The sequence below is a fragment of the Rhea pennata genome, chromosome 10 (assembly GCF_028389875.1).
Source record: "Rhea pennata isolate bPtePen1 chromosome 10, bPtePen1.pri, whole genome shotgun sequence".
In the NCBI taxonomy this organism is placed as follows: domain Eukaryota; kingdom Metazoa; phylum Chordata; class Aves; order Rheiformes; family Rheidae; genus Rhea; species Rhea pennata.
The window spans coordinates 9879904-9893634 of NC_084672.1; the positions used below are offsets into that span (position 1 = coordinate 9879904).

Consider the following 13731-nt stretch of genomic DNA (forward strand, 5'->3'; position numbering starts at 1 on the left):
AACAGTAGGCAAACATCATTTATAGCATCTATTTTGCTTTAGACTTGCATCTGCTCCTTTTAGTAAAGGCTAATCATAGAACTGAGTAGACTAGTAAATGAACTCCTAATTATCGCAGCTCTCTCTGATAACTACATTTTACTTTTTAATTCCAGTGATAACTTTTTCTGATCTCAACAGTTACAGTTTTCAGGCAAAAATCATTTTATTTCTAGCTTATTTATTTTTCACATTTGTATTGATTTTTAGGTAGCTTTATAACACCTATTTTTACAAAAAGTAGTGCTATAAAATGAGCTTTAGCAGAGGATGTTAGACTTTTCAAGACACCATTCTTCAAGTATTAAAAATTCAATTAAAATCTATTTGTAAATACATATGTCTGCGCAACAGTATAAATGCAATGTGGGCCATGATCCCTACAAACCTTGTTTTTAAGATTTATCCCTTGGTAAGTGAATAGTCCCACTGTGGGTGATAGATCAGGTGATAGAGAGGTTTGCAAGGATTACTTGCAGATATGCACATGGATTTTTACTGTGATTTGGGTTTTTTACACAGTTTTATGTTTTATTTTTCTAGGATCTTTTGGGGAAAGACATTTTAGAATTCTGCCATCCTGAAGATCAAAGCCATTTGAGAGAGAGTTTCCAACAGGTGCTGCAGCCTGCTCCCTTTCTTCCACCATTTATGTATTTCTTTGTTACTTTGTCTCTGTAATAGAGTCTGTGACCTAAATTCTCTGCTGATGTAGACAACGACATGTTCCATAAACTTGATGGATTTTCAGCACTTACATCAACAGAGAATCTGGCCCTTTTCCCTATGGGGGAATTGAAATGCAGACAGATGTAACAAGAGAAAGGAAAGAACATGCGGGAGGTTACTGCTCTGGATTCATTTTTGCAATGGGCCTCTGTTACCCTAAGTATATCAAAGAAGTTTAGCGTGTTGTAGAGCTTATTGTTCCAAACTGATCTGGGGCATACAGTAGGAGTGCTTTCTCAAACGTTCTGTCTATTACTGGTCTTCTCAGTGCCTTCCATTCTGCACTAGAAACCATGATGTAACATGTGTAAGCAATTATTGAAGTTCAGATTTTCTGACAACAGCCTTTAGATAAGCAAGTTTTGTTGATGCATCTTGTGTTGGATGTTGAGATTCTCAGCTGTAAAACATGGATATGAAGTGACTTTTAATATCATTTGTATAGCTAATTATTTATTCAGGCATAGCATGCAAAAATAGAGCTGCAAAAACCTCTCTGGGGGAAAATAATAAATGCTGTTCTGTGTTCATAGAATAGATGGTGAAATTAAAGTTACAGTCCCTACAGAAGTGTTTGAAATAATGTAAAATATCACTGCTCCTGAGCTATTTCTTACCTACTAGCTTCACTGCTGAGCTAGTGACAAAGACTTTGTGACCATGCTGTTTCTATGTCAGTGTCACATCAGTGGACTGTTTTCAAACAGCAGCTGAAGACCTTTTAAATTTAAGATGTTTATTCAAAGGCAGAGACAGATGAATGTTGGATGCCCCTGAAGTAGGTTATGGCACCCCATCGGTTTTCTTGCCCTACCTTCTTGCGGATGAGATGCTACAGCTAAACCTACTTGATGGTTAACTGTCACCCAGAGGGAGGTCCTGCTCCATTTTTTTCTCCTGTCCTTGACCTCCTCCCCACCCTTCTTGCTCTCCTGGCACTAACAGAGATGGACTTGCTGGGTGAGCTAGCTAAGAGACTAATCACTTTTATATGGGGCTAGTTTTCAGATGGTTCAGCTCCCTGCACTGGTGCCTGACCAGCACTGTCATGCAAGAAGCACAGGGAGAACACATATGCTGTTTTTCACTAATGCTTAAGTGATTGATTCCACTAATTTATCTGAGAGACAATGACAGAGAGCTGCTGGATAATAACTTGTCAAATATCCGTCTCTAAAGTGATTGTCTTAACACAGCTGGAGGCTCAGAAGGGCTGACTACCTAACATTCAAGCTAGTGACTCAGTCCTCCCTGTATTCAGTGAGAGCAAGATCAGGCCATAAGAGGCTGCTGTTGTATCCCTGAAGTCAATTGCTGGGGACTTTCATCAAACTACTGGATATTAGGCATATGCATAAATGATTTGTTGGATCAGGGACCTACATGATTTGCTCAAGGTCACATAACAAGACAGTGGAAGAAGCACAGATGAGAAGTGAAGAATTCCTGCTCCCTGGGCCAGAGTTCAATATGAAAATACTGCACTGTTTCTTTAGTAGGCAATTCCTTCTTTGTATATTTTTGTTCAGAACCGTAGCAATGTGATCGAGGTTGTTATTTTGATCATGAAATGAGACTGAAGTAAATGGTTTAGCTATGCACCAGGTGGTTTTTATTCCTAGAGAATGTAAAAAAGTAGAGGCTAAACATTAGCTTTGAATCTTTTTTGTGTTATCTTGTTTGTGTGCACTAATTTAAGAAGTTCAGAATTTTCCCACCAAAGATATCTGTACTTTATGTATTATTACAGAATTAGTGTTTGTTTAATTCATACTTCGGGAAAATAGATCATTGCAGTTTGTTTTATTATAGTTAGTTTGGCTTTAGAAATCCTTTCATTAGAAAGGTAACTGATTTCCAGTAAGTTCTTTTTCTCTCAAACCCTCTGAAAACCTGACATTTCTATTTTGCTGACAATATCAGAACCAGGTCGGTGTATAACAGTAAGAGGGAGGGAGGTTTGCAGTTTTTGGTCAATTGCCACTATCCATCCCAAAGCTTTTACTTCCTTGGGAAGATAAATTCATTCATCAGGCAGGGTGGGAAAATCAAGCCAGAACGAGATATTCTCAGGGCCAAGATCAACAAATAGAGTTCAGTATCAAAGGTTCCAGAAAACAGCTATCTGATATCCAGTGGATGCTGTTCAGACTGGACACTTCTACACAAGCTCTGTATTCTTTTCTCTGGGTGTGGTGGTAGAAAATTGCTGATAGTAGAATGTGGCTTACTGAACTCAAACTACAAAAGCATTTATTTAGAAAAAGCCATTTACTTCAGTATTATTTTGAACTTTTTTGGGCATTACTGAAGACTGTATGTCTCCTCTTTGCATTGCTTCCATTTAATCCTGTATCCAGCTAATGAATCTGAAATGCAGCCCTTTGTGGGGGGAGGAGGAGGAGTTGGGGAATGATTGGAGCACCATTTCCAAACCCAATTACTTGTTAATAAAGACAGAGGGTAAATACTGGGTTTCTGCTAAAGTAACTACTTTTAGGGAAAACAGGCTGTAGATAGCTAATAAAAAATAAATTCCAGTGGTTAAGGATTAAGACTCCACAATGAGATGTGGCATTTATTTGCAGTAAACCTTCCCCTTGCTTCCCTGAGGCACCCCTGAGATAGCGTGGTGAAAAAGCAGTTAAAAAAAATGAATGCAAAAAGCCCAGGTAAGTGCCAGTTGAATGACTAAACCTTACAAGTGTTCTCCTGACCTAAACTAATATTCCTAGATAACATATGCGATGCAGTTGCAGTGCCAGTGTAGAAATATTTGAGCATACTTCTTTGGTTGGCTGCTTCCTAAGTTCATCCATGCTTGTTGCATAGTGGGGATAGATCTAGACCTCAAAGTCTGAGGTAGGCCATATATTTCCAGAGTTCATGGGGTCCAGGGCCTGGTGGTTCAGTTTGAGACAGCCCATGATTACATTGTCTTTGTTGCCATCAAAACCTTGATTTTTGCCCATAGTAGTCTAGTGATAAAATCCCTCACTTGATACCCAACTGTTGCCTTCAATGAAACTTTGGCAATCAAGGGCAAATTTTGAACTGGATGTTACCAGATATATGAATTCTGTTTGAGCTTTAAACAAATAGGCCATCCAAGTGAAGAATTCTCACTCCATTTTGATTAATACTATGAACATAGACATTAGTTTATTGGTGCTGTCTCCATTCACACGGTGGCTCATCCTTTCTCTTAAGAAAGTTAGAAGCACTTTTTTTCAGCACTCTGCCATTCTAGCCTTTTTTAGATAGGCTCACAGATATTCTTTCACCTGATCTATTGTGTGGCCTGTCTATTTTTAATGCAAAGATGCTAGGTTTGCTCAATAACCTGAAGAGAGGTTGTGGAGTCTCCTTCTCTGGAGGTATTCAAGGCCCGCCTGGATGCAACCCTGTCTAACATGCTCTAGGTGACTCTGAGCAGGGAGGTTGGACTAGACGATCTCCAGAGGTCCCTTACAGCCTTACTGATTCTGTGATTTTAAGGCTGCAATGACAGGTCTTCCTTCAAGCACACAGTAGCAAACCTCTGCTGAAAGCTCAGTCAAAAAACTGTCTTTGCTTGAGATGCGTAAGCTCTGCCTTGCTTTGTAAAATTGCTGAAACTGTTTTTAAGTGGGTATTTTTATTTATTTATCAGCTTCAGCTTAGCTCTTTGAAATGGGGTGCTTTAACTTTGGCAGGTATTGCACACACGAATTTCAAGGCTCATTTCAGCAAAGCACTGCAGCATGTACCTAACCATAAGCATGTGGTAGGTTCATTTATATTCAATTATGCCCTTAAGAGCTGTTTAATTTAAGCACATGCTTAATTCCCATTAGATTGAAAGCTTAGCATGCTGCTAAGCATTTTGTTGAATCTGAGACAAAGCACTTGTGACTTTTCTCATCTACAATTATCTCTTTTTGTATCTTGTTCCCATCCAACATAATTGCTGGCTTTTGTGTGTTCTTTGTGAGTTCATACCCCGTGGTCTACTTCATCTCTGCAAGATCTTGCTGGGTTTATGCAACAGTGAAAAAATCATCTACACATCAGAGACAGACCACGGGGCTATTTTTTTCTGCTGTTTTTTTTTTTCTCATCAATTGTTGTCTAATTGATTGATCTCTCCCATTTGTACTTACATCCTTCTTCTTCTTTCATCCCTTTATTAATGATTTCCCTTCTCTGATTTTCTTTTTCCTTCTAGTTTCTCACTCAAATGTTTTTTTTGAAGAAATGTAGTGAAGTTGTTCTTTATCCTTTCTCCCATCTTTGTTTACAGTATCTTGGGCAGTTTAAACACTGCTTTTGGTTTCCATATCCAAGTCTTGTGGTGTTTTGCTTCTCTCCTCCCATCCCTGGTAATTACATCATTGCTTGCAGGGGGCTGAGGGGATCTCCATAGCACATCATTGTATAAATGTATATATTGTGAATGATAAACATTTTCCACTTTGAGCTTGTTCATGACAACAATATTTGAGTTCCCTCTCTTGGTATTCCCTCAGAGCTCTGAATTGTTCTTTGGAGACTTTTATATGTTATAGGGCAGTATAATACGACTTCTTATACTTCCTGCTACCTGTTCATTTGTTGGGAAGAATAAGGTGTAAGAGGACTTGTCTGCCTTTAGACAGGAAAGATTGTTTTAAGGGAACAGGTGTGCAAGGGTGATGTTTTAAAGCATTTGATCTCATTAGAAAGAGCTGGTGAAAGACAGTTACAAGGAGTAGATGCTCAGCAGAACTCTGGTTAGGTGTGAGACCAAGGCACTGAGCAGGGACTTCTGGAAATGGCTCTATTGAATAGTCTTCCTTAAAAATAGCTCATGGGCTGTATTTATTCTTTTCTTATCCTTCAGGGACATAGGTTATAATGTCTTCCCAAATAGAGGTATGAGCAGATGCTTTTTAAGAGAGTGCATTTCTTGAGTAACTGAGTTAGCGTGGTGGTGCTTGAGAAGAGAAATTGTCAGGATGCGACATCAGCTCACCAGGGTCCGTCTGCTACCTCTTAATATGATGGTAGAAGAGACATTTAGTTCAGAAGATGGGCTGATACATCGTAGCTGTCCTGGCAACAGAAAGCACAGCCATCCTGAGCAGTGCTTTGAGGTCTTTCATCTTGGAGCAATTCTGTCTTTAAGCGACATTCAAGAGATGTCTCGTGATTCTTCCAAATCATGATGGGAGAGTTGAAGGGGGCCCAAGCTGTCTTCCCCAGCCCTCTGACAAACCTTACTGCCCTGCAAAGAAAAGGGCTGAGTTTGAAGAAATATCTCCTTCTCAGCTACCAGCAGGAGCCCACCATCATTTTCCATTCATATTAATAAGCTGGTCTAAAAATTGTGATGACTAAGCACTTCTGTTGGACTTTCCTGGAAGGGCTGTCACAACCTGTAAAGAGAAGTGACAAAGATAAATCCAGCAGGGACATATAAATCAGAATACCCAAGGATGCAAGCAGGCTTGTGGAATGAGAATCTCTAGCACTTGATAGGCAATGTTCACAGTGTTTGAGGAGCCAGACAGTAGTCATCTGAAGACAGATTTCTGCACTAGCATAAAGACTGTCAGACTTCTAACATCTTTGGAAAAAAAAAAAGCCAGATATGTTTTCTCAAATTACACCTTAGAATCAAAGTATCATCCTCAACTTTGATTCTAAGGTGTAATTTGAGATGCCACATATGTGAATTGGATAACTAAGTATCCAAGAAGAAAAGGAAATAGGCAACTTCATAAAACATTTTTTTTGTAGGCTTTTGTTTCAGGTTGCTGCAGGGTTTGGTTTATGATTTTCATATAAATATTTAAAAAAATGCCTCAGTTTGGTTTCTGTCAATCTCTCTTGATAAACATTCCACACTAAAACTTTCTTAAAACTTTCCTGTTGGGATAACAGCACAACCTGTTGTTTCCTGAATCTATATTCTTCTCACATGCAAATTGGAAGAGGACGTTTTGTACGACAGAGCATGAAGGTTTAATTCTAAAGGAGATACTGCAAACATAGAATGAATTTTGTTCGTTCTCATTGTATCAAGACTGTCTCCACTGTTTTCATATCTTTCTGTAATTTAAGTCTAAAACACACCAGTTATGTTGTTTACTATTCATTTGCACAGCAGGTAGCAATCTGCTGTTAGTAACCTATCCAAATGATTTTGCAGGTTGTGAAACTGAAAGGTCAAGTCCTGTCTGTGATGTATCGTTTTCGTACCAAAAACCGGGAATGGATGTTGATCAGAACCAGCAGCTTCACGTTTCAGAATCCTTATTCCGATGAGATTGAATACATCATCTGCACCAACACTAATGTAAAGTATGTGCCTTTCTAGATGCTCACGTATATGATGTTGGAAGAACATAAACATTGCTTTTTGTTATCAGCAGTGTAAATGCATGTTCAGATTTTTGTGGTAGCCTGTTTCCAGTTGTATTTATTTTCTGTATAACAGTATTAATTATGACAGAGGTTTTCTGCATCAGAAGTACTTGCAGCTACAGCTGTTTCTGTCATTATCTTGTGGTGCTTCCAGGATCTGGTTGCACCAGAGGTAAACGTCAGTTATCTGTTATGTCATTAGACAAGCCCATAGATCTCAGTCCAGGCTGCATTAACTAGCACAGGGCTTCCAGCAGCAGAGCAGCTGTCGTGGTATTGGAGAAAGGTTAGCCTGGTTCCTAAACCAAAGAGAAAAATTGCAGGTCTGTGTTTACAAGTATCGCATGTGTGGGCAAGACTGCTTTTTCTTGTGGACTGTGATCATAGTGTGTCGTAGTCCTGGTCATCTTCTCCTTGAGCTAAGTCGACTCTTACAGCATATAAAAGCTGGCAAAGTGATTTCCTAGGGAGCTTGAGGCGGAAGGGCTGCTAATACTCAGTTAAGATCTGGTGGACTGTCTTCAAGTCTGGGGACAGATCCAACCTCATATTAAGAGGGGATTGAAATCATCTTGTCTTTGAATAATACTTTTAAAAATGGGTCATTAAACCTGTTAGAAGGAGATTAAAACAGGTGTTTAGTTCCGCAGCTCATGGAGCTGCTTCTAAAAGAAGAGTCACTCTCGCAGTATAGTGGACTTTTGTCACTGCATAATGGAGTAGAGAAACTTTTGGTGCCTTCTGAATTGTGAGCCAGCAACTGCAGAAGCTAATTTGGATTTGATAAATAATAATAATAACAATAACATTGCTTTACAGATTTTTTTTTTTTTTAATATTTCTTCCTTCCAATATAAACTTAAATCTGTTTCTAAAACAAAATCTGCTTCTGGTATGACCACTAATTTCTTTGCCAAGTTTTTAACCCAGAGGAAATTATTGGATTTAAGATCTAAACCTGTTAGAGTGTATAACGGAAATGGTGAATGAGCAGTCTACTAGTGGAGATGCCACTTGCAAAACTAACCCCCCGGGGCTTTGGCATTTGAACCTAGAAAGCTAGTAAATGTCTCTCTTTAGGAGCAAACTAGGGAACAGTAAAGCTGTTTGGATGTGACACATACTTGGACTAGAAGGGCCTTGCTTTTAGTCATTTGAAACCCAGCGTAACACTCAGTTTGCTCATTTTTCCCTGCATACCCTAACTATTGGACTTAAACAACTGAATAGTTCAGTTCCTTGAAACAAGCAAATATGTCTTGAAATCAGACAGCTGATTATCTCCCTGCCAAAAGAGATATTTCTACACATCTACTTCCCTATATTTCTTTTCATAATAATTTTGTTAATATGAAAACAGGCCTGCAAAATAAGAGACAACTGCTGAAATCTGTCCCATGCTAGTTTAATTATACTTGATTCCCAGGAGTCCGGAGATTAGAAAGTCTGACCTATAGACTCCGTTGTGTTGACTCTGGGAATGTTTTTTTCTTCCAAGACTTGACTATACCAGCTTGGCATCACAGTATTTGCTGTAATGAGTAGGACTATGCCAACTTCTGGCTCTTCTTATATCTGTCTTAGTAGGTTTGAATAACAACCCAGAAATGTTGACCTAATATGGAAGTTGCTTGCTGCTACTTTCACAGAGGATGTTCCTTCCTTTCTGTCATGTTCAAAATGTTCTAGCCTGATGGCAAGATACAAACTGTTATATATTTGTTTTCAAATAGCAGAAAGAATGCATTATTTAAACTTTTTTCTCTCCCTCCTCCCCATTCTTTCCCACTTCTCAAATGTGCAAATAGGGCTTACTGTAATGCAGGGCTATTTCTGTCTGTTCCTGGATTTTTGGGGGTCAGTTTCTAAATTCACATTTCCTTTATGCCTTGGGGAGGTGTAACTGTGGTAACTGTTGATTTCTGCCTGCTCGTTCAACTCCTGCTGGGGCTGGTTATTCTCCACCAACCCCAGCATGGCGTCATCTTTACACGTTGGCAGATGTCATGGATCCAGCAAAGTGCTTCCCCTAGGGACCAGCCAAGGGTGTCTTCTGTTGAGCATTTGTATGCAATTTTGCATGGAAGCAGATATTGATTTGCCTCTAATTCTGAGAATGTATCCAACCCCATAAATTACAGGCTTGAGGTAGTTAAATTTGAGTATGAATTTTAAAGACAAGGCATCTGATAAATCTATATTTAAGTGTGTTTTTAACTTAGAATAGTTTAAAGCCACAGTGTGCACATTTGTGTATCTGCCTTTTAAGGGTAAAGTTCTCAAATTTTGCATTGATCTGTGAAGTATGTTTTTCAAAAAGACTGTAGAGGGCAGTGGTGGTTCCAGTTGAGGAGATTGATTGATTTTTGTTGTTTGTTTTGTTTTGGTGCTTTTTTTTTTCTTTAAGGATATTCCTTTGGAGCTTCAAACAGTCAACTTTCCAAATTTGCCTTTGGTGTGGAAGGATAATGAAACGTTAGGTTCAAATGGTCACTTAGTTCCTTGCAAAAAAAAAAAAAAAAAAAACGAAAATAAAACTTCTCTCGGTTTCTCTTGGGTGCAGTCATCCAAGAGAAACTTCCTGGAGAAATGAAGCATTTAATGTTTAGCATTTGTGCTGTGTGAGTCCTCAGTTAGACCACATCTTCCTGTTTAATTGGGGCTGTTTGAGTTCCAGAAAGAAATAATAATTGATTAGCATTTATATAAGAAACACAAAAAGCAACATTTGAATAAAATAATCCATCATGGTGATGAATGAATGATTTCTTAAAGACCTTACATACATAGAAAGTTCTTTTCCTGACCTCATTGAAACTTCTGATGTTTTTGTTTTTATAAGCCCAAGAGTCCTATGTTCCACTGCATCCATTTATGAATCCTGCAGTTGTGCTGGGTCTCAAGATTTTCATCACTGAGTGAGCTGGCATAGGTCAATATTGGGGGCAGACTGCCAGATGAATCAGTCCATGCTCATGGCAGAGAAACTTTCTGTTTTTGATTCTCAAGGGCCAAAATACCAGTGATCAGCTATTCTGATAGAATTCCAGTCTATGGTAGTGGAGTTACTTTCTCATGATCCCTCTGCCATCTGTGGGCAATCTGACCTCTCAAGGCCTGTGTAAGACCAACCATTTCACATTGGTGACTTTGAAACAGTAATCTATAAGAGAGAAATTTTAAGATTAACTGAAAGAGAACTTTAAAGGCCTTGTTGCAGCCATTGTATTCACTCGTTTTTGTCCAAAATAGATACAAGTAGTATGTGTGCCAACATTAAATCAAAAAGGCTTGGTAAGGATACAGTGTTGCTTCTTTCAGATCCTTTTTGGTTACTTTGATGCCTGGAAAAGGAGCAAGTCCCTTTAGTGTTTAGTTGATACACTCCAATGTCAAAACGAATTTTTGCAGAATCTTCCCTTCTCTTCCAAATACATTTACTTAAATAAATTTGAAACCTCCTGCTACAGTGAGCATCCCTTGTTTAAGCCAAGGGGTTTCCCGGTTTCCTACCAACCCCCCGAGTGACCAGGCATTCCTGCAGAGCGTGCAGAATCCTGTGTCGACCCAGACAATACCTTATTTCCTGTCGCGTATAGAGCATGGTGTCGTGTATAGAGCCTGGAAATTTTTCTTTCTTTTATTGCTTTAAGTTGCAAAATCAAAATCAAAACCAGGGATGATTTGGATTTTGGTCTGAAAGTTGGAAGGCAGTTTGAGTTTTGCCCAAACTTGATTTGTACCGTTTTTTTTTTTTTTTTTTTTTACAAAAATGGTGTAGAAATTGTGTTATTGAAGGGGTCTGCATGTACTGTCTGGTCAGAAGGGCTGATGAGATGGCAATGTTGGAAGTGACCACAACAGCAGTGTCAAGCTCTCCCTGGCCAGCTGTGCCCTGAATTGTTGCGTGGTTCAAGCCTCATTTGAACACTTTTACAATAGCAGCAATCAAGAGCAGAAAATGCTAACCTGGTTTTACATTTCAGTTGGAATCAAGTGCAGCATAGCTTACGTACAACTCAGTGAAGATGTGCTTAAGTATTTGGTTTTCATAAGGAGTAGATTTGGTAGGTTGCTGTGCAAGTTCAGTGCTGTTGACACAACGTGATATTTATATTGTACTGTAGCTTAACGAGTATTATAGATGATAGAGCAGGGCGAAGGAGCGCTGAGTTAGAGAAGTGCCTACAAAACAAATAACTGATAAGTATGCTGTTTTGTTTGGCTCATTTGTATGTATATGGCTGAATCAAGAAAACATACTTTAATAGGAACAGAAGAGACCTAATGTGCTGTTTATTGACACACGCACCCAAGTCACTGGTAATAAAAACAAATGAAACAGTGTAATTAGCTTTCACGTTAACAACAGGATTTAATGGGTGTTTATCGTCCACAGGGTGGTATTTAGGAAAACTTCCCCCTAGATTTGTTGTGATTAAATTACCTCCCATAGTTCTGTTAAAAAAAAGTAAGCATTTTATGCTTGCAGAACAAAGAACCTTTTTGTGTTCCAGAGGTAATTTTTAGGTATTTTTTTCTAGTGGTTAAAATAATAAGGAAAATCCATGACTCTTTGATAACGTCGAGGATTAGCTTTTTCTATGTTTTACTCACGATACAAAAGAAGGCTTGCTGAAGGTCTTTGGCTGTCTATTCTGATCCTGTGTCTGTGTTGCCGGTCACAGAGTTTTGTCCAGCTTGCCATGGAGCCTGATAACAAGTGCATGAGTAAAGTGTCTTCTAGAAAAGCACCAAGTCTTTGTTGAAAGGGACATCAAGGGACAGAAAAACCTTTGTTATCAAGGGACAGAAAAACCTAGTAACTACTTTAGTACCTTGTTCTAGTGGCTCCTCACCTTCACACCAGCTTGTGCCTAATTTGTTATTTCAATTTGTTTGGAAGTTTCTCTCAGTCACTTGCAATCTGAATCTATCTAATTCAAAATTTTAAGAAAGATTTTGATTAAAAAAAAACCAAACAAAACAAAAAAATACTTAAGCAAGTGACCAAAAATGTGTCCTGATTATCTAGAATGTTGAAATCCACAATCTTGGTATTTTGGAACATCTCTCCTACTGTTACTGTCTATCATACCATAATATATCTTTCAGGGAAAAGGCCACATGGTGAGTAATTCCTGTCTGTTAGCTGAATTTCTCCTTCGAAAAGAGGCCAGAAGCATACAAAAACTGTGACAGCTGTCAGAACTTATACACAGTCAGATAACTTTCTGGTCAGTCCAGCATTTTATGTATTTTTGTTGCTTACCAAGCAGAGAGCATCATACAGATAGTCTGCTGCCTGCACACCCTCAGGCCAAAAGTCATCTTGCTAATATTGACCAAGTGACAGAAAGCAGCAGTTAGTGAAAGATGCAAAACGTTTTGACAGTCTCTCCGTAGAAGCAGAAGTGTGGTGTTATCTGCAGCACTTGAGAAAAAATACATGATCACAAAATATGCCAGTTCCACTTCTGTGATGCTAAAAGCTTAAACTGAAATGCTATGCAGCTCAGGTCAAAGCCGAACTGTTGTTTTGAGGGACTGTTCCTGCACTTTCAGAGTCAGAGGTGTACCAAAAATTCAGCCTTCTCTTCTATATTATTTTACATTTATAGAGAACATTTAGGTGAGCTGCTGAGAATTGGCTTGAGTGATAGCAGTGTGTCTGATTTTTCTTTGCTTTTTCGTAAACAGGAGTCTCTACTGGTCTTCCTCATGGCCTGTAATTAGATGAATAACAACCTCTGCTGGTGGCTTCCCTCTGCTCTGCCTTTGTGCCTGCCTTTGACTCAGCAGAGAAACTGCTTGGGTTTTTTTGTATTGCACACCTGGCGCCGCCTTTAGACTTTGCAATGCCGAAAGGTGTCCAAGTAGGTCAAAAAAGCCAAAATCTGGCTCTTTCTAACAGAAGTAGCACCCAAAATACTGCGTGCTTGGCAGGGGGGGGGATGCCCCAGGAACGCCAGCCTCTTACTTGGTCAGACCGGTGCCTGGGCACAACTTAGCCCAGTGCTGGGCTAAATGATGGTGCAGCTCTTGCACTTTGCTCAGAATAGAGCTTGTCTGTCTGCAGAAGATCATGTAGACATATGCTTGGGCAAACGGGGTTCCTAATAACCCAACTTGTGCATGATGCAACTCCAAACAACAAAGCATAGGTCCATATTTTAAGGGGCAAATGCTAATCTGAATGCAGTTTTGCTTTTCATTTCGAAAGAGTTTAGTCCTTGATAAACTTTACTGTGCAGTGCCATTTTGTGTTGAAGTTGTTTTGTTACAGAGACTTCAAAATTTCCAATAGCATTACTTAATGTAACTGTATACGATTTTTTTTTAGAATAATAATTTAGGAGCTTTGAGTTTGTATCTTTTTAGAATTAAATTTAATTTAGAATTAAAAAGGCAAGTGAAGAAATTGATGCAGAAAATCACTATGCTAGATATGTTACAATTGTATAAAGTATCTGTACATTTTCATAAACAGATTCTGTAAATGTAGAAAGTTAATATGCGTAGCTTAGCACCACTTGTATGCTGTCCCTACCAGACTTTATCCATAAAAAATGTCAC

General features: G+C 38.9%; 1 protein-coding gene across 3 annotated transcripts in view; it reads left to right on the forward strand.

Moving 5' to 3' along the window:
* The window catches only part of ARNT2 (aryl hydrocarbon receptor nuclear translocator 2), a 109345-nt gene that overhangs the window by 79144 nt on the left and 16470 nt on the right, over positions 1–13731 (forward strand). For all 3 annotated transcript variants that reach the window (XM_062583807.1, XM_062583808.1, XM_062583809.1), the window contains 2 exons: positions 583–657; positions 6941–7092. In XM_062583807.1, coding sequence (XP_062439791.1) covers positions 583–657; positions 6941–7092 — 227 coding nt within the window. The remainder of the gene's footprint in view (positions 1–582; positions 658–6940; positions 7093–13731) is intronic.